Source organism: Cyprinus carpio, chromosome A5 (assembly GCF_018340385.1).
Source record: "Cyprinus carpio isolate SPL01 chromosome A5, ASM1834038v1, whole genome shotgun sequence".
Taxonomy (NCBI): domain Eukaryota; kingdom Metazoa; phylum Chordata; class Actinopteri; order Cypriniformes; family Cyprinidae; genus Cyprinus; species Cyprinus carpio.
The window spans coordinates 1,974,474-1,995,588 of NC_056576.1; the positions used below are offsets into that span (position 1 = coordinate 1,974,474).

General features: G+C 41.7%; 1 protein-coding gene across 1 annotated transcript in view; it reads left to right on the forward strand.

Annotated features, from left to right (window-relative positions):
* Window positions 1–21,115, forward strand: part of LOC109097598 (metalloprotease TIKI1-like) — a 39,571-nt gene that overhangs the window by 11,687 nt on the left and 6,769 nt on the right. The window contains exons 3-5 of the mRNA XM_042751254.1: window positions 3,213–3,359; window positions 4,517–4,691; window positions 19,460–19,550. Of these exons, the coding sequence (XP_042607188.1) occupies window positions 3,213–3,359; window positions 4,517–4,691; window positions 19,460–19,550 (413 nt within the window). The remainder of the gene's footprint in view (window positions 1–3,212; window positions 3,360–4,516; window positions 4,692–19,459; window positions 19,551–21,115) is intronic.

The window sequence follows — 21,115 nt, forward strand, 5'->3', positions numbered from 1 at the left end:
ACTTGGTTTAATCCAGTGACTAGTTCTTCCTCAGAAGTCTATCAACATGATGGCTTGTAAACAAGACTGAAGTTTGGGTAAAACTCTGACGGTGATGTTTGAGAGAGTGCTTCTGTGTGTGTTAAGAGTAAGCTACACTGAGACTAATCAAAGCCAAACTGGACTCACAGAATGAATGCAGTGAACAAACACACATACGGCTGCTCTGTTCTGAATCAGCGTGCGCTTGAGCTCAGTGTTACGCATCAGGTTACTCCTAAACGCATGCAGGGCATCGTGGGAAAGTTTCCCAGCTCATCAGAGTCCATTCACAAATACTGCGGCCGCACAGCAGCGCTGTCTCCGGCGGTGCGCCGCGAGCTTTGGCTTTGTTTGTGTTCTTAACTGCTGGGAAAGCAGAGTGTGGATGATGTCATGAGAAAGAGGTTGGTGCCGTGCTAATGCCGGCGCGTCCATTAGCACGAGATTCAGAGGACGTCCATCACTCACAGACAGACGCTCACAGTAACAGCTACAGCGGCTGACTGAGCTGAGCACACAGATATCTACAGACAGACTTCAGATGTTCAGAGTCTCTCGAAAAGCCCCTTCCACCTCAACACACGGTGACGTTTTGTTCATTATAAGCACACTACAGACTTTAAAGAGCTCAAGCATTTAAAGCGGCAGATTTGCTCGTAATGAAAAAAAGAACACTATCTTGCACTGGACGCTAATATAGTTATCGTTATTGTTTTTGGTGTAAATGGGCCTTCAGACTAATATTGTTTCAGCCCTGACACAGCTATGATGATGCGCTTCAGCTGATTTCCTTGTGACGAGAATAAGGACGTTTGTCTAAAACACGGTGTTTGGGAAACCTGTTTGGACTCAATCATCATTATTATTTCTGCGATTCTGTTTGGTGCAGAAATCACACACTTAACGTAACGGGGCGATTTCCATCACAAAGCTGAATTATTGACTTTGATAGGGCCGCAGTGCTTTGATAGGAGCTCACTCTGGTTCCCGTGTGTGAATGTGGCCAGTGACCCACAGAATGGACACAACGGAGGAAGAAATAGCATTCGTTCAGCCCGGTCTCTTTCATTCAGCGCCTCCTCCTCCTCCACGTTGTAATTTAAGGGGCTGAAAGGCTCTTTTGCTGCTGTCGAGGGGGAGCTGCGCCGCTGAAGATGCTTTGGCCGCAGCAGATGGAGGGAGTTTGGGAGGCTAGCGGGGTGGCGATAGGCTAATTTGAGCAGCATAAAGCCGGCGCGCTTTCAAATGCAGAGCAGGAGGCTTTGATGAGCGCGGGATGAAAGCGCAGGGAGCCCAGCGGCCGACGGGGGCCCTTTGTCCCAGACAAGAAGGCATCTGCTGGGCTTTGCCCTCCTCTCTCGGACGAGCCCCTCCAACAATGACGGACGGGGCCAGAGAGTGTCACCGACGCTGATGAAAAGAACTCGAGTGTGTGTGTGTGTGTGTGTGTGTGTGTGTGAAAACTCTTAAACTCATCTGCAGCGTTTGGCTGTGAGCTCACAGGTGGAGGAAACTTGATAGAGTCTCCTGTTGGGAGCAAATACACTTGTTTGTTTGAAAGAGGAGGTACTGTGAGTGATCAGTCTAAACCGTGAGTATATGAGAGAGAGAGTGAGAGAGAGAGAGAGTGTGTGTGTGTTGTGAGAGAGAGAGAGAGAGAGAGAGCGTGTGTGAGAGAGAGAGAGAGAGAGAGTGTGTGTTTTGTGTGTGAGAGAGAGAGAGAGAGAGAGAGAGAGCTTGTGTGAGAGAGCGTGAGTGTGTGTCTGTGTGCGTGTGTCTGTGTGTGTGTGTGTGTGAGAGAGAGAGAGTGTGTGTGTGTGTGTGTGTGTGTGTATGTGTGAGTGAGAGAGAGAGAGAGAGAGTGTGTGTGTGTGTGTGTGAGAGTGTGAGTGTGTGTGTGTGTGTGTGTGTGTGTGTGTGTGTGTGTGTGTGTGTGTGTGTGTGTGTGAGTGAGAGAGAGAGAGAGAGAGAGTGTGTGTGTGTGAGTGTACCTACTTAACCATATTTTGGGGACAAATTTGTACCCAAAAGTGAGCTAAACCAGACAAAATCTCCAGAAACCTCCCTTTGGGGACGTCTTCATTTGTAAAACTGGTATAAAAATAAAGTAAACAAAGTTTGTTTTTTGTTTTTTTGTAAAAATGCAGAAAGTTTTCTGTGAAGTTCTGTCTGTGATCCAGACGTGAGCGATTCCTCAGATCACGCGTGTTGCATGTTACATGTACTGTATGTTGTTGTGCTGCTGCTTTACCAAGTGATCAGACTCACAAACTCTCTCATTGATCCGCTGCACTCCACTAAAAAATGCTTATAAGTGTTAAATAATAAGTATTTTTTCTTTATAATTTCTTAAAATGAAACACAGCACTTCTGCTTACTGCTGTTTACCAAGTCACTCTTCTTTATCTTTATAAAAATATGAAATTAATAAAAAAATTCTATATATGTATTATTTTTAGTATTTATTTTTTTTTTTTTTTATGTTTTGTTTTTAACACTTTGGCAATACTGAATGTACACTGAACGCAATGATGCCAATAAATTACTTTAAATTTAAATAAAGATTAACTAGTGTACAGCACGTTTTACAAAAAAAAAAAAAAAGAATGTTTCAGTCTTTCTACTTTAAAATCTTACACTTAATTCAGTGTTACTTGCTGTTTCTTTGTCATTATTAGTGAAATATACAAGCAGTTTCTGAGCTAAAGTCGTTTCTGAGTAAATCCTTTTTTGTCTTTATTCTTTTGTGTGTAAATTTTGCATGAGTTTTTTTTATTTGTTGATTCTCTGGATGAGTTATTTGATGATTATGTTATCAGTTTGCTTGTGTGTAGGATAATTTAATGATTTGTTAGATGGGCTTGCAGGGGCCGGTGAGATAAACTAAAGTTAGTCATCTCATTTTTTCTTAAGAACTGGCCATAACTTTATGGGACTGTTTTAATCTGAATCCGAACAGTAAGCTGTTTGGTCAGGCTAGTTCTTAAAGGGATAGTTCACCCAAAAATCTGAGCTGCAATAAATGCCACTTCAGACACAGCTTCTGTGTTTCCTCTGCATTGCAAAGATGAATTTTGTTGGAAAACTCATAACGTGGCTTTACATTAAAAACAACTCACAAGTACTTTTTTAACTGTCCCTTTAAGAGCCTGTGCATGAGGAATGAGGAGCACTTCTGCGCTGTGTTTCAGGTGATCTTCGCTCTGAATCAGACGCTGCTGCAGCAGGAGAGTCTCCGCGCCGGGGGCCTGCAGGTGCCCTACACCACAGAGCACCTGATCAAGCACTACAACTGTGGAGACCTCAACTCCATCATCTTCAACCACGACACCTCGCAGGTACCAGAGAGACCATCACAGCCGGAGGGCCGACGAGGTCCTGTCTCTCTGAAGCACAGCTGTGATGTGCTGAACTCTTCCAATGAAAAGATTTTTCACTTCTGATTCTTATGAACAGATTAAGATTCTTTTAAAATCAAAAACACTTTACATAAAGGCTTTATTTTTGACATTTCAGTTTTATATTTATTTAAATTTTTCCATTTTTCACTGGTTTCTCGCCACGAATACAGCCACAGTGGCACTGATTTATAAACTATCAATCAAATCTGCTGAAAAACAGTTCCAGTATAAATATCTAAACATCCTCAAAGCACGAGTCGTCTTGTTTTCAGAGAAATCTACACAAAATACAAAAGTTTTGTTCTGCTTTTATTTTTAATGTTTCTTTATGAAGTTTGACATGCTGAATACCAAAATCATGACTTTTATCATCAACAGTGCTCATGAAAACTAAAAAAAACTTACTTAAACCTAAACGTATTACTCACGCAAAAAAATAAAAATAAAAGTTTCAAATGTCATCTGGCATTTAGTTTTCTCTCACTGTACTTGTCTTTGCTGTAAGAATGTTTAAATATTTGCCAACACTTTACAATAAGGTTCCATTAGTTAATGCATTAATTAACATGAAAAAACAATGAACAATACATTTATTACAGCATTTATCTTTGTTAATGTTAGTTAATGAAAATGTTAGTTCACGTTAATTCCCAGTGCATTAACTAGTGTTAACAAGCACAACTTTTGATTTCAGTAATGCATTAGTAAATGTTGAAATGAACTTGAACTAAGATTAATAAATGCTGTTGAAGTATTGTTCATGCTTACTTCATGTTAACTAAAGGAGTTAACTAATGAACCTTATTGTAAAGTGCTACCAGATATTTTACTGGAAAACAGGACAAAAACGCAGTGTAAGAAATAGTGCGTTCTCTGTTTTTAATATTCAGTAATATTATTAAATAAACTGCACTGAATCGGTCTGAATAACGACTGATGTACAGCAGAATCTGTATGATATTTGATCATTTTTGCATCACTAGCACTGTTATCGTAGCTGCTCTGGAAGACTGTATTGTGTGCAGCGCTATAGAAATCAATGCGGCTGTTTTTCGATCCTAAACTGGAACGATATCGGTCTGTTTTGCGTCCAGGTGCCGAACTTCAAGAACGCGACGCTGCCGGCGAGCGAGCAGGTGACGGCGCAGGAGATCGAGCACTACTTCAGACAGGAGCTGATCTACAAGCGTAACGAGCGCATGGGCCGGCGCGTCCGAGCGCTGCTGGAGGAGCAGCCCGACAAGAGCTTCTTCTTCGCCTTCGGAGCAGGTCAGTCTCTTCGGACGCTCCCGGACCCTGCGCCTCTGAAGTCTCTTCGGCTTCTGTTTCCTGCTGGGTTAGCTGAGTGTGAGCGGCCAGAGGCGGGTCATGTAATCAAACAGTTTCTGACCTCAGTGTCAAATACACCCCGGGTTTTGACTCGTAGCTCCAATGCAAACACTGCTGCTAAAAATAATGGAGGGCTCATTTCACAGAGATTAAGTTTTGAGATTATACTCTTTCTAGGAACAAATCTTGACTTTAAACCCCTGAGAAATGGCCTTTTTTTCTCAGAAGAAAGTTTGAAGCCGTTATTCTGCCTTTGATGAAGAGTCCGTCACGATGAAGCTTTCCTGTGCTGTCTGCTGTCTGGCGGTTCACCGTGAGGTCATGTGTAGATCAGCGGTAAATGAAAGGATGTGGAAATCTGATTAAAGCTGCTTAGAACAAATGATTCGAGTTATTTTGGTAGCGGCCGCAGCGCTCATGCAGTAATTGCAGTTTTGCACATTTAGAGAAACTGGACTAATGTCCGAAAAACACACGCAATCTTCTTACCGCCACATATTCTGCTTCATTTAACTCCAGATTGAAAACAGGGAGATTACAAACACAAAGAAACTTGGTTCTGATTGACCCCTCAAACTCTCTCTCTCTTGTGTGTGTGTGTGTGTGTGTGTGAGAGTGTGTCTGTATGAGAGTGTGTGTGTGTTTGTGTGTGTGTGTGTGTGTGTGTGTGTGTGGTGTACCTCTGCCATTTTGATATTTGAGCCCGTCTCCGGCTGTCTTACTGTCAACACTCAGTGTGTGTGAGTGTGTGTCTGTGTGTGTGTGTGTGTGTGTGTGTGTGTGTGTTATAGAGTGTGTAAAACGCTTTTTCTGTGAACGGCTCTCATCTGCACATCTTAAGCTTCCTGAGGTGCTGCTGCATCTCTCCAGTGGTTAATCATGCTGGACGTAGCGCTAAACACATTATTATTAGTACTGTTTGCTGTGGAAACAAATTGTGTTACTATTTTTAATAATATTTTTGGTCCCACTTTATATTAAGTGGCCTTAACTACTATGTACTTACATAAAAAAAAAATAAGTACAATGCACTTATTGTGTTCATATTGTATTGCAAAACACTGCTGCTGCTGTTGAGATGGGAAACGGGAAAGTGTTAAATCGGCATCATTACTCCAGTCTTCAGTGTCACATGATCTTCAGAAATCATTCTAATATACTGATCTGCTGCTCAGTTGTACTGTATGTACACAGATAAAATAAGATATACTTCTATATCCAAGTTTCTATAAAGAGCTGGGCGATAATATAGTTACATTTTGCAATGATATAAACATTTGAGCAGTTGAGATTTGCTATATATATATTGTTTTCTGTGAGTGTGTTGTATGTTTGTTAGTGATGTGAGCAAACTATCAGACTTCAGCATGTTCTTGAGACAGTAAGCAAACATCCTAGCGGCCGCACATGAATGAGGATCCGGAGTTTGCGGGGTTGAACTGTTCTGCGGTAATCAGTCTGAGCACAGCCCAGAGTCACGTTTGGTGCAGCAGCTGGTTCAGTCTGCGGGCTCGGAGGGTTTGTTTGTCTGACTGGAGCTGATAAGATAAAGAGAGCATGTTGATCAGGGTTAAAACAACAGCAGCGCTGCGAGACAATACTCGCAATTAGCATTCCATTGTGTGCTCATTAGCACTGATCTCAGGCCAGCGGGGGGCGGCAGGAATGTTTGATGGCGTACATGAGCGGCGCAGACAAACACTGTGCTGTAACCCTGTCAGAGTCCCAGCTGAGCCAATCAAACACTTCAGAACCAAATAGTAATCAGGGGCGGTTCTGGGGGGCTGGTGTCATCAAGCTTGGATCCCCTACATTTGGAATCGTTTCACGCCAAACAATTTTGGGTGCAATGTGCAGTTTGTCCTGTAATAATGCAATAAAGTTAAACATCAACAGCTGTTAAATTCAAATCTGTGTTCGCTGGCTTGCGCAGAGACAGAAGTGTTTTTACTTGAGCTTATGAATGCACTGACCAATCAGAGGAGTTCAAATGAGTCCTCTCTGAAACACCGGTGCTTTGTTCAGTGTGCGCTCGATGACTTAAACGACGTCATAACTGTGCATAACATTATTCCTGCATGTGTAACTGGAGATACACTGAATGACCTGAGATCATCTGACCTCTGACCCCACGTGACCCCGAGCTGCGGCTCGTGCACCTGGAACATGGTTTTATGTTTGTGCCTGCAGACACACTGCATGTCCATTTATGAGCAGACGAATGAGACGGCCGTCTGTAATCCCAGCATTCCCTGCTGCTGAAGACCCTTTTATTTTTTTAAACATCTTATTGGCTGTGCTGCTTTTAATGCAGTTAGATGATGACTTAATTTAGTAACATCTCTTAAGGGCTTGCTTAATAGGATTTTTGCAGAAAACATTTTAGAATTTTTGTCATATGCAAATGTAAATCATTTTTATAATTTAAACATCTTATTTAGTTTGGTTTTATTTTATTGCATTTATACAGCTCCTGTGTAACTGATAGAAAATGTACAAAATCTCATGCCATGAAAATATCCTCTACATTAATGCATTTGACAGACTTTTTAAATTTAAAGCGACTTGCATTGCATTCAAGTTATATATTTTATCAGATCTTGCTTTCACTAGGAATGGAACCCATGACCATGGCATTGCGAGTGCCCTGATCTGCTGCCTGCCCTGGCATGACATTTATACTGCTGACTTTTAATTTCTTTATTTACGTTTTTTGATGACAAAAAATATTGCGGTGGACTGAATGCTGCTGATCAGCACGGCTCGCATGATTAGACTGACGACGCAGATCTGGCTCCAGGATTAGATTAGATTTAAACAAAGTCTTGACACGCAACGCACCGTACATGCGAACATCAGGGCAGCTGTTTGTTTTCTCACTGAAGCCGTTCCTCTTTCATCCCTCCGCTGAGCTGAAACCATCCTGTAAGTGTTCGGCTCTGCTTTAGTTGGCAGTGAGAGACGCAGAGAGATCGTGCCAGAGATACACAATCCCACGAGAACTGGACTCCAGCCTGAGCCACCAAAAACTCACTCACACTCACACACAATCATGTAGGTGTTCGCAGAGATTCACATTTGCACGAGAACTGGAATACAGACTGAGGCGTGAGAAAACACACACAAAAACACACACACACACACACACGCTCACACACACACTCTCACGGTCTCGCACACTCTCACATGCACACCCTCACGGTCTCACACACACGGTCTCACACACACGCACACTCTCACACACACACACACACACACACAGTCTCGCACACTCACGGTCTCACACATACTCACACACACACAAATATTATATGAAAATCATGGCGGTCTCACACACACACTCTCACACACTCTCACATGCACACCCTCACGGTCTCACACACACGGTCTCGCACACTCTCACATGCACACCCTCACGGTCTCACACACGGTGTCACACACACTTTCACGTGCACACTCTCACACACACGGTCTCACACACACACGTCTTGCATGCACGGTCTCACGCGCACACTCTCACAGTCTCACACACACGCTCTCACGTTTCTTCAGTAAAACACAAACAGATTCTGAACTCAAACCGTTGCAGTCTGTCAGTCCTATAATGTTTAAGTGGATGGGGATCACGGCTTTGAGAGTAAAAAAACATTCACAAACAAAACCGAATTAAACCCTGCGGCTCGTGATGGTACACTGATGTGTAAAGACACAAAACGATCTGTCTGTGCAAGAAACTGAACAGTATTATAGTTTTTTACCTCTGATTTTCACCACAATGTCTGAACTGTCCTGAGCACCCGGTGCCTAGTCTAACCCTTAGACATCACACCCACGGACCGTTGGCTAAACATCTGATCCATATGGGACACAAAAGTGGAACACTTCAGAAGTGTCGAAATCATCATCGGATTGGTTGAATTCTACAGGATTTCTGGGAGATGTGTGTGTCATGTTCTTTAATGTTCCACCTGGAAACAAAGATGCTGTGTCGCCAAACCCCCTCACGACAGAAGTGATGAAAGTGATGTGACATACAGCCAAGTATGGTGAACCATACTCAGAATTCATGCTCTGCATTTAACCCATCCAAAGTGCACACACACACACAGTGAACACACACCGTGAACACACACCCGGAGCAGTGGGTATCATTTATGCTGCGGCACCCGGGGAGCAGTTGGGGGTTTGGTGCCTTCCTCAAGGGCACCTCAGCCGTGGTATTGCCGGCCCGAGACTCGAAACCACAACCTTTGGGTTAGGAGTCAAACTCTCCAACCACTAGGCCATGACTTCCCCAGAAGAAAGCCGTTGTGTTTACAACTGTGACGACAAGCACTTATCAGGATCAACTAAACGCTGGAATTTCAAAAGTATGTGAAATATTTAAAGTTTACAGCATAGAATCTTTAAAATACGTCCGAGAGTTTTACACACCGGTCTGTTATTGTGGTGACATTTCCAAACCCCGAAACATGATGATGAATGAAACGAACTGTGATTGGTTGTTTGACATGTCGACTTACACATTATATGACTGACAGACTGCAACGGTTTGAGTTAAAATCTCTGTGTGTTCTACTGAAGAAACAAAGTCACCTACATCTTGGACGCCCTGGGGGTAAACAGATAAACATCAGATTTTCATTTTTGGGTGAACTGTCCCTTTAAAACTGTTTTATTTGCAGAAACTATGAATGACAACAAATTAAACAATAAACAATATACATATTTAAATTCTATAGTTCCAAAAGTTTCAGTAACTGAATGTTTTTGTTTTTTTAGGGTTTACACTTTTAGGGTTTATTCCCAGTGAATTCTAATGATTTTTCAGTCATTTTCTCTCATTTGGTCACATCACCTACACACACACACTTCAGATGAGAGAAAACAAAGTCAATATCAGACTGAAACGTCAGGAAAGATGGCGTCAGGTAGAGCAGGGTGACTTCTAACATCTTGTCCAGGGACTATGGATGTAAAATACCCTTTGGCTAATTCTGGTACATTTACAGGAATGTTTTGTTAATGTACAATGTCCCTTTCAACTAAATAAAGTTAAAAAAAAAAAAAAAAATAGGTAAGGAACTCCAGAAAGTAAGGCTGTCAAGGCTATTCACTTAAACATCGAAGGAAGTGATTATGTTCTCTTTAATACAGATGATGCCGATGTATTTTTCGATGAGTTGCTATGTTAGCAATAATAACGTTACTTGCTTGACGGAAAGGGTTGCCAGGTTTCACACAACGAAACCCACCCAATTGCTACTCAAAACTAGCCCAAACTAACTGCTTTTCGAGGCTAAAATACACGTTATTGGGGTCGCTTCAGCCCACGGACATGAAAAACAACCCGCGGCAACAGTTATAAAGTAGCCTAGTTCCACGGGAAAACTGTGGACTTGGCAACACTGTGATGGATACAACAGACACGAGCGCTGTCTCAGCCTGACCACAACAGCTTGTAGTTGTCCATTTTTGTCTCCTTGCTACACTAATAGTAGTAATTAATTCCTCTGTGTATACATATCCTTACAAGAACAATTTAAGATGTAATATTTGTGTCCCCCTTAAAGGGGTCATATGATGTGATTTAAATTGTCCTTTCTCTTTGGAGTATTACAAGCTCTTGGTGAATAAAGCAGATCTGTAAAGCTGCAAAGACTAAAGTCTCAAATCCAAAGAGATATTCTTTATAAAAGTTAAGACTCGTTCACGCCCTCCTGAAACACCTCGTTCTAACACACCCCACATCTCTATGTCAGTATGTGGGAAGATTTGCATAACACTGCCCAGATGTTCACGCAAAGAACGAAGGCATATCTTTTATTCTCGTTGTAGTATTGTTGTTTCCGCCGCATGTCGTATAGACGCTGTGTGTTTCACTGTGAAAGAGAAACTACTTTGTTTGTCCTTCCAAAAGAGGACGATATCTGCTTCATCATGCCTGGAGCTGATCAGTGCTGGTCGCTGAGGAAATACATCAACTTTACACTGTGGATTGCAGAATGGGCTTTCACCGTGGATGAAGCAGAGTTCAGCCCGGGGGCATCACATGTGGTTGCTGCAAGACCAACAGACGCTCCTTCGTAGAATCCTCCTGCCGCACCGTTCTCAAGCCGCCCGCCTCTGATCACTCTAGCCAGCCGCGGCTCACTCTAGGCCTCCGGTCTCTGATCACTCAAGGCCGTGGTGTGTGACGCTGTTTCGTTGAGAAAGCGAAACTACTTTGTTTTTGCCTACGAATAGAGGAAACGACTAGAAATCATGTTTATATCACGTTTATAATGGGTTTTTTCCTTTTCTCTCATCGCTCGGCCAGACAGGGCATAACAATATGTTTAGGGGCGTAACATTTCCGTCACATGCTTGAGGCATTCAGCCAATCACAACGTGCTGGATAGCTGGCCAATCACAGCACACCTAGCTTTTCAGAGAGATGAGGTTTGTAAAAATCGACGTGTTTCAGAAGGCGGGGCTTAGAGGAGAAACAATAATGTACAGTATGTGGAACATAATGTGTTTTTTAACCTTAAACCACAAACACATTTCATTACACCAAATACACAAAATAATGTTATTTTTAGCAGCATCATATGACCTCTTTAAAAACTGCTCGAGAAATTTTTGATTTATTGCCCCCTATTGAATAGAAAATCGATACAAATATGTGATGATTCAAATCGGTTGAGATGCTGAACAAATCATGATTCATTTAGAGGCAGGAGTTTATATGAATGTATGTCTGAGGGGAACTTACTGTCTTTAGAGAAGTTTAGATGCTATTTTTCTCTTCATCTTGCCTCTGTATAAAGCATATTAAAGTTCATAAGTGCAGTGCTGCTTTGTTTACAGCGGTAACCAAGGAAACGTTTTAAGCTCCACCTGCTGGCAGAGAGTGAATCTGCATCTCGTTCAGCTCGTCTGCTGCTTCTGATTCATAAAGATATTTTTATGTATAGTTTCACAAAACTGAAGTCAAACCATTCTGTTTTTACTTCAAATTTCTAAATTTTACAATCTAATTTAGATGAAAAACTGCTCATGTTGCATGTATGCAGCATCTTTGTTTGGATCATGATTAAAATGCAGTGTTTGCCTCTCATTTTAAATGGAAAGAGCACAGACAAAGCCTAATTTTGTTACTTATTTAATTGATTTGGGGCTTGTTTTAAAATTTAAATTTAGTTTTGTTATTTACATTTTATTTAATATATAACAAAAGAGCAACAATATGCAATTGCTATATTAGTATATTATTACAGTGTTATATTTCAATTTCACAAAGAAATGTGCAGCATTTTGTCCAAGCAATAATAAAAGGACACATTTAATTTATAATTTGTCTTAAATCTCATTTTGTAAAAAATAAATAAATAGTGAATCGAATATATTATAGTATTGTGTTTGGTTAGTAGTTACATCCCTAATTGCTCATCTTATGATATCTATGTTATATTTCCTGAGTCAAGCAGTTTTTTGAGTTAAGCAAGGTTTGTTTGTTTTATCAAGAGAGTTGGTGCAATTAAGCAGTTCAAGTTGATCTTTTTATTTATTTATTTTACATTTTAAACACTTTTTATTTGCACATTTCGTAAATCCACCTTTTTACGAACAACTTCAACACCAGCTATTTACTGTTAGTCAAAAGTTTGGAATTTATTTTATTTATTTTTAATGTTTTTCAGTCATTTCTGCTCACCAAGGCTGCATTTATTTGATTTAAAAAATATAGTAAAAATTGTACAATATAAAAAATTACTTATCTATGTGAATCTCTGTTAAAGTGTAATTTATTTCTGTGATGTGCAGCTGTATTTTCAGCATCATTACTCCAGTCTTCAGTGTCACATGATCTTCAGAAATCATTCTAATATGATGATTTGCTGCTCAAGAAACATTTCTGATTATGATATGCTGTTCAGTATTAATCAGAATCAGAAAGAGCTTTATTGCCAAGTATGCTTGCGCATACAAGGAATTTGTTTTAGTGACATAAGCTTCCAGTACACAAAAGACAACAACCAACACAGTCAAAAAAAATAAAAACCTTTTGGATATATATGTGTGTATAAAATGTTGCTATAAATGATAATGGAATTGGATTGAGTAAGATGCAGGGATGTTCTAGGATGAATGGGTAACAAATAAATATAAGAATATTGCACACTTTTATTGCATAAGTGGGGAACATTTAAACTGTTCATGAGGTAGATTGCCTGGGGGAAGAAACTGTTCTTGTGCCTGACTGTCCTGGTATTTGCGGCTCTGAAGCGCCGGCCAGACGGCAAAAGTTCAAAGATGGGGTAACTTGGATGAGAGCGATCCAGAGTGATTTTCTGAGCCCTTTTCCTCACTCTGGATGTACACAGTTCTTGGAGGGTGGACAGGGGAGCATCAATAATCCTTTCAGCAGTCCAAACCGTTCTCTGTAGTCTTCTGATGTCTGATTTTGTATCTGAACCAAACCAGACAGTTATTGAAGTGCACAGGACAGACTCAATGACGGCTGAGTACAAACTGTTTCAGCAGCTCCTGTGGCAGGTTAAACTTCCTCAGCTGGCGAAGGAAGTACAACCTTTGTTGGGCCTTTTTAACAATGGAGTCAATGTGATTGTCCCACTTCAGGTCCTGAGAGATGGTGGTGTCCCAGGAATCTGAATGACTCCACTGCAGCCACAGTGCTGTTCATGATGGTGAGTGGGGGGAGTGCAGGGGGGTTTCTTCTGAAGTCCACTATCATCTCCACTGTTTTGACCATGTTCAGCTCCAGGTTGTTGAGACTGCACCAGACAGCCAGCTGCTCAACCTCTTGTCTGTAAGCAGACTCGTCACAGTCCTGGATGAGGCCGATGACTGTAGTGTCGTCTGCAAACTTCAGGAGCTTGAAAGAAGGGTCTTTAGATGTGCAGTCGTTGGTGTACAGCGAGAAGAGCAGTGGGGAGAGAACACATCCCTGAGGGACACCAGTGTTGGTGGAGCAGCTGTTTGACATGAATTTCCCCAGTCTCACTAGCTGTTGCCTATCTGTCAGAAAGCTGGTGATCCACTGACAGATAGAGCTAGGAACAGAGAGCTGGGTCCGTTGATGATGGTGTTGAAAGCCGAACTGAAGTCCACAAACAGGATCCTCACATAAGTCCCTGTTTTGTCCAGATGTTGCAGGATGAAGTGCAATCCCATGTTGATTGCATCATCCATGGACCTGTTTGCTCGGTAAGCAAACTGCAGGGGGTCCAGTAAGGGTCCAGTGATGTCCTTCAGATAAGCCAGAACCAGTTTTTCAAATGACTTCATGACGACAGATGTTAGAGCCACAGGTCTGTAGTCGTTAAGTCCTGTAATCTTGGGTTTCTTTGTAACGGGGATGATGGTGGAGCATTTGAAGCAGGACGGCACTTCACACAACTCCAGAGATCTGTTGAAGATCTGTGAAAAGATGGGGGCCAGCTGGTCAGCACAGGTTTTCAGACAGGCTGGTGTAACGCCATCTGGACCTGGTGCTTTTCTTCTTTTGTTCTTCCTGAGGACCTGGCGCACATCATCCTCACTGATTTGAAGAGCAGGGGGTGTGAACGGTTGTGTAGAGAGATGATCAGAATGGGTGTTGGGGGTTTCAAATCTACAATAAAACTCATTCAGGTCGTTAGCAAGTCGTTGATTAGCCTCAGTGCAGGAGGATGGTGTCTTGTAGTTAGTGATGGCTCTCAGTCCGCTCCACACTGAAGTTGAGTCGTTGGAAGTAAAATGGTCTTCCAAATTTTTAGCGTAGGTCTTTCTAGCCGCTCTAATCTCTTTGTTCAGTGTGTTCTTGGCCTGATTGTACAAGACTCTGTCCCCATTTCTGTAGGCATCCTCTTTGGCCTGACGAAGATGTCTGAGTTTTGCTGTAAACCATGGTTTATCATTGTTGAATGTTAAATAAGTCCTGGTAGGAATGCATATATCCTCACAAAAACTAATATATGATGTTACGGTCTCTGTGAGTTTGTCCAGATTGGTGGTAGCAGCTTCAAAAACACTCCAATCAGTGAGGTCAAAACAGGCTTGTAAATCCTGCTCTGTTTCGTTGGTCCATCTCTTTACAGTCTTTACTACAGGTTTAGCAGATTTAAGTTTCTGCCTGTAGGTCGGTATAAGATGAACCAGACAGTGATCAGACAGTCCCAAAGCTGCTCGTGGAACAGAGTGATATGCATCCTTTATTGTGGTGTAACAGTGATCCAATATATTACTGTCTCTGGTGGGACATGTAACATGCTGTCTGTATTTTGGCAGTTCACGGGAGAGATTTGCTTTATTAAAGTCCCCAAGGATGATTAAAACAGAGTCCGGGTGTTGTTGTTCTGTCTCTGTGATCTGATCAGCGAGTTTCTGTAAAGCCAGGCTTACGTGCGCTTGCGGAGGGATGTAAACACTCACCAGAACGAACGAGTGAAACTCCCGCGGCGAATAGAACGGCTTGCAGTTAATGAAGAGTGTTTCGAGATCTGAGCAGCACATCTTCTTTAACAAAGTTACATCTGTACACCACCGTTCATTGATGTAAAAGCATGTCCCGCCGCCATTTCCCCGTTGATTCTGTGACGCGGTCCGCTCTGAACAGCTGAAAGTCCGGCAGATGGAGCGCGCTGTCCAGTATGGCGTCATTGAGCCAGGTTTCCGTGAAACACAGAGCAGCAGAGTGTGATAAATCCTTATTTGTCCGGGAAAGCAGAAGGATTTCGTCTGTTTTGTTGGGTAGAGAGCGGAGATTTGCCAGATGGATGCTAGGCAACGGCGTTCGAAATCCGCGCTTCCTGAGTCTAACGAGCGCACCAGCTCGCTTCCCCCGTTTGCGCGTCCTGAAGCGTTTGATCAGCGCCGCTGCTCCGCCGACAACAACGTTCAGTAAAACGTCTGAATAATTGAAATCCGGTAAAAGATCTTGTGGTGTGTTCTGCCGAATGTTCAGCAGTTCTTCCCTGGTGAAACTGATCGTGTTTGTTAAACAAAAAAACAGGAAAAACGAACAAAAACAGTACAAACACTGGAGAGCCAAGCACTGAAGCAGCCATCTGCGGCGCCATCGAGAGCTACATCGAGAGCTGCCGATTTGCTGCTCAAGAAACATTTCTGATTATGATATGCTGTTCAAGAACGGTGTTTTTCACCGAAGCGCCGCCGAGAGCCGCTCACGCAGGACTGACTCTTAAAGCATGTTAACTGCCAGTAAACATTCCTCCACAGACACGACTTCCCACTAAAATACCACACCATTATAAAAACAAGCGCTGAAGTGTTTTATTCATGCGCTTAGCTCCTCACCCACTTCTCAAAGACTTTAGAGCATCCGAGGAGACTCGAGAAGACATGAAGCGACTCTAAGATGCATTCAGCAATAACTACATTTAGAACTCCCTGTGACTTATGAAGTTTCCTTGACTTCAGATTTGGACGGAGGAGCAGAGTATTAATGAGAGCGCTGAAATAACACTGGGAGATTTTATTTGGCTTTGCTTCTTTGTTGGATTTTATGCAGCGTTTACCTCCAGCACCACATCTAATAATCCAAGCTGAAGAAAAGCGCTTTCATGCCAAGACTCGAGCTTCCAACAACAACTAACTATTCATTGCGCCTTATTAAAATCAGCAGTAAAGATCCAGGGTGTGGCTTTGTATCGAATACATTTCTGACTTTTGAATTCATGCATTTCTAGCGCATTTTAATGGGAATAATGTTAGACATACAACCTTTTTCCAGTGCAGGTAATTCCAGCAACGTTTCCATAGTGTTCACATGAGTTTATGAGAAGAGTTTATATATTGAGTTTATAGATGCAGGAAACCCAAGAACAAGAATATTCTGTCTAGTCTGGGAATAGTTCACCTAAAAATGAACATGTGCTGAACGTGTTCACTCTCAGTTCATCAGAGATTAGGATGAGTTTGTTTCTTCATCAGGTTTGTAGAAATGTAGCACTGCATCAGTGTCTCAGCAATGGATGCTCTGCAGTGAATGGGTGCCGTCAGAATGAGAGTCCAAACATCTGATAAAAACATCACAATAATCCACAAGTAATCCACAGCACTCCAGTCCATCAGTTAACATCTGGAGAAGACAAAAAGATGAAACACATCCAGCATTAAGATGTTTTTAACTCAAATACATAGAGTCTATAATCCATAATTGTACGTTGGCACGGCGCCAACTTACCTAAACTCACTAGTTCAATCTTATGCACCCTCCAGAAGTTTGCGCTCTGCAAGTGAACGACGCCTTGTGTTGCCATCCCAAAGAGGTTCAAAATCAGTCTTTACTCATTTTCAAAAAACATCTAAAGACTCATCTTTTTCGCCTGCACCTGACCAACCTAATACTTGTACTTACCTTTTTTCTTTTTCTATCATATTCACCAAAACCAAAAAAAAAAAAAAAAAAAAACCTGGCTACGTGTTCTGTACTAGACTAACTGAGACTTGTCATAGCACTTGTATACCGTTGTTGTTCTCGTTGATCTGATTGTTTCTACTGTTCTCATTTGTAAGTCGCTTTGGATAAAAGCGTCTGCTAAATGATTAAATGTAAATGTAAATGTAACACTTCCTCCAGTGAAAAAGTGCATCTGCTGTTGTCTCTCACATCAAAATCCAGACACATATTTGTTTAGAGCTGTTTAAACGGTGCTTGATCTGTGCAGATTTCTCTCCTGATTCACACCAGAACACTTTTTCACTGGAGGAAGTGTTATTATGGATTATAGACTCTATGTATTTGAGTTATAAACATCTTAATGCTGGATTTGTTTCTTACAAACCCTCAGCTTTTCACTTCTCAGGACATTAATTGATGGACTGGCACAGTGTTGGAGAAATTCAATAAAATAAGATTCTACAGGACATCAAAGAAAAAATTATTATTTAAATAATATGGAAAATTGGTTGCACAGTTTAAAAAATCTGGAGCATTATTTTTATTAGGGGTTATTTTACTTCAAGTAAATGTGTATATATTAAGTATTGTTTTCTGAAAAATTTATTAATTTGTTCTTAAAACGATAAAAATATCTGCCAGATTTTTCAGAAAACAAGATCTCTGACGTCATTTCATTTCAAGTAAATGTATCTTGATTTAAAAATGTTCAGATATTTGTACTAGAGAACTAGACAAAAGTATTAAAATCTTTGTTTTATAGCTGAAGGATTAGTGATAAAACTGAGAAAAGAGTGTTTGTAATGTTACTAGCAATTGACCAATATATCGCCAAGGCCGATATATCAGCCGATATTTGTCATTTTTCAAATATCGGCATCGGTCAATACGTTTTTCTGCTTGGCCGATGTGTTCAAGGCAGGACTTTTATTTTGAATAATGAACATTTAATTTCACAAACCTTGCAAACTTGGTCGAATCCAGCTGTGAGATCTTGTGAAGTGTGTGTGTGTGTATCCAGCATGATTGCGTGTTCTCTGTGTGATGGTCTGTCCGTGTGAATTTCTTGCCTTAAACTCGTGATTTCAAATTATGCTGCACTTTATGTATTTGCGCACTGTCATATTCATGTCATTTTCTCAGTGTGCTGTATGTAAAATGAGTGTTACCCTTGCTTTATTATGATTCCCAATGCACACAGACTTCCCAGAATACTGAGTGCCCTGTTAGTTACAGTGTTTACTTCCTTTTTAATTATATTTTTATTAAATATTTATTTATTTGTGAAAAATACTTTGTCATCTAAAGTATAAGTATGTTTATTTTACACATTTTTTTTTTAAATCCATTGTCAAATGCTGTCAAATTTCTTAAATATTAATTAAAAAAATTATATCGGCTATCGACCCCTGCTTTCCAAGATATCGGCATCGGCTGTCAAAAATCCAATATCGGTCGACCAGCAAATGCTATAAACCCAAAGAGTTTGGCTTTGAACATCTGATGAGACAGTAAGATCAGCTTTTATTTCATATTGACTTCAAAGCAGTTAAAATACTAGTTAAGCTCACTAAAGTTAATGAAGTCTTCATGGTGTCAGGATCTCACGCACGAGTTCTTCTTTGTTTCTGTTTTTTAGGCAGTTGTTTAAGAAAACAAGCGCTAAAAGCCCGAGCTCAGGAAGTTCTGAATAAAAGCTTTTAGGTGGTCATCGCTCATCTCAGCTGTCCATCGGCTCTTCAATCATCGATCAACACTGCCATTCAGAGCAGCGTTCCCATACAGCGGAGTACCTCGCTGCTGAACTAGTATGTAGTACACAGTGCGATGCATTGTTGCAGAAATGAACTAGATACTGTAGTTGTGACTGTTCCATCGTTTGAACCATTAACCAGTAACACATTACAAGTAACACAAGTTCAGATTACTTTTTCCAAGTAACTAGTAAAGTAACACATTACTTTTAAATTCACAATGAAATATCAGAGTTACATTTTCAGATAAGTATGGTTGCTCATGCAGTGACTGACAGCTCTCCTGTGCTCATGTTGAGAGAACCAGAGACTCTTCCTTCAGTCTGAGGATTATTCAGCTCACTGTTACTGTGAAACAGCCTTTACACTGACAAAAATACAACTTTAGGGTTTCTGTTATTAAATAATAAACAAGCAAGCCCAGTCCAGTGTGTGTGTGTGTGTGTGTGTATGTATATGTGAGAGAGAGAGTGTGTGTGCGTTTTTGTGTGTTAGTGTAGTATTGCCTGTCTTGTGTGTCTGAAGGTGTAGTGTTTGTGTTTCAGGTCACTTTCTGGGAAACAACACTGTGATTGACGTCCTGCGGCGTGAAGGGTATGAGGTGGAGCACACGCCTGCTGGACAGACGCTACACAGGTAACACACACACTGTACAAACTGTAAACTAAGTTAATGTTCATTTCAACATTAATTCAACACTAATACATTATTCCAAAGCTGTATCTGTTAATATTCTTTAATGCACCTGAGCTGTCCTTAAACATATCCGATATGTTCAGAAATAATAGAAATGGAGGAAAATGTTAAATACTTCTTAGCCAAAACATTCAGTTTGAGAGTCCAGACGATTCAAACTCTTCCTGTCTGTCAGCATCACGCACACATCAAATATCAGACATACAGTAGCAGCTCTGCACAGCTTTTCCATTGCTTTTCTGTGTAAGCATGCAGCGGAGCATCGCGTCTCGTCAGATTCAGCGCGTGATGCACGTGAAGATTAAACGACTGCTGACAGCTGAATCCGGACGTATGTGAGCGCTTCAGACTGACGAGACTCGCTGAATGACAGGGCCTTCTCCTGGACTGAGACGACACACACACACACACACACGCTCTCTCTCTCTCACACACACACACACACACACACACACACACACGCTCTCTCTCTCTCTCTCACACACACTCTCTCTCACGCTCTCTCACACTCTCACTCTCTCTCCACACACACACACACGTACACTCTCTCTCTCTCTCACTCACAGGTACACACACACACACACACACACACACACACACACACACGTACGCTCTCTCTCTCTCTCACTCTCTCACACACACACACGTTCACGCTCTCTCTCTCTCACACACACACACACACACACACACACACACACACACGTATGCTCTCTCTTTCACACACACACACACACACACACACACACACACACGTACACGCTCTCTCTCTCTCTCTCTCTCTCACACACACACACACACACACACACGTACGCTCTCTCTTTCACACACACACACACACACATGTATGCTCTCTCTCTCACACACACACACACACACGTATGCTCTGTATATCTCACACACACACACACGTACGCTCTCTCTCTCACACACGTATGCACACACATACACTCTCTCTCTCTCTCTCTCTCTCTCACACACACACACACACTCACACACGTACGCTCTCTCTCACTCACACACACGTACACTCTCTCTCTCTCTCTCACTCACACACACACACACACACACACACACACTCACACACACACACACACACACACACGTACGCTCTCTCTCTCACTCTCTCTCACACACACACACGTACGCTCTCTCTCTCACTCTCTCTCACACACACACACGTACGCTCTCTCTCTCACTCACACACACGTACACTCTCTCTCTCTCTCTCACTCTCACTCACACACACACACACACACACACACACACACACACACACACACACACACACACGTACGCTCTCTCTCTCACTCTCTCTCACACACACACACGTACGCTCTCTCTCACTCTCTCTCACACACACACACGTACGCTCTCTCTCTCACTCACACACACGTACACTCTCTCTCTCTCTCTCTCACTCACACACATACACTCTCTCTCTCACACACACACACACACACACACACACTCACACACACACACACACACACGTACTCTCTCTCTCT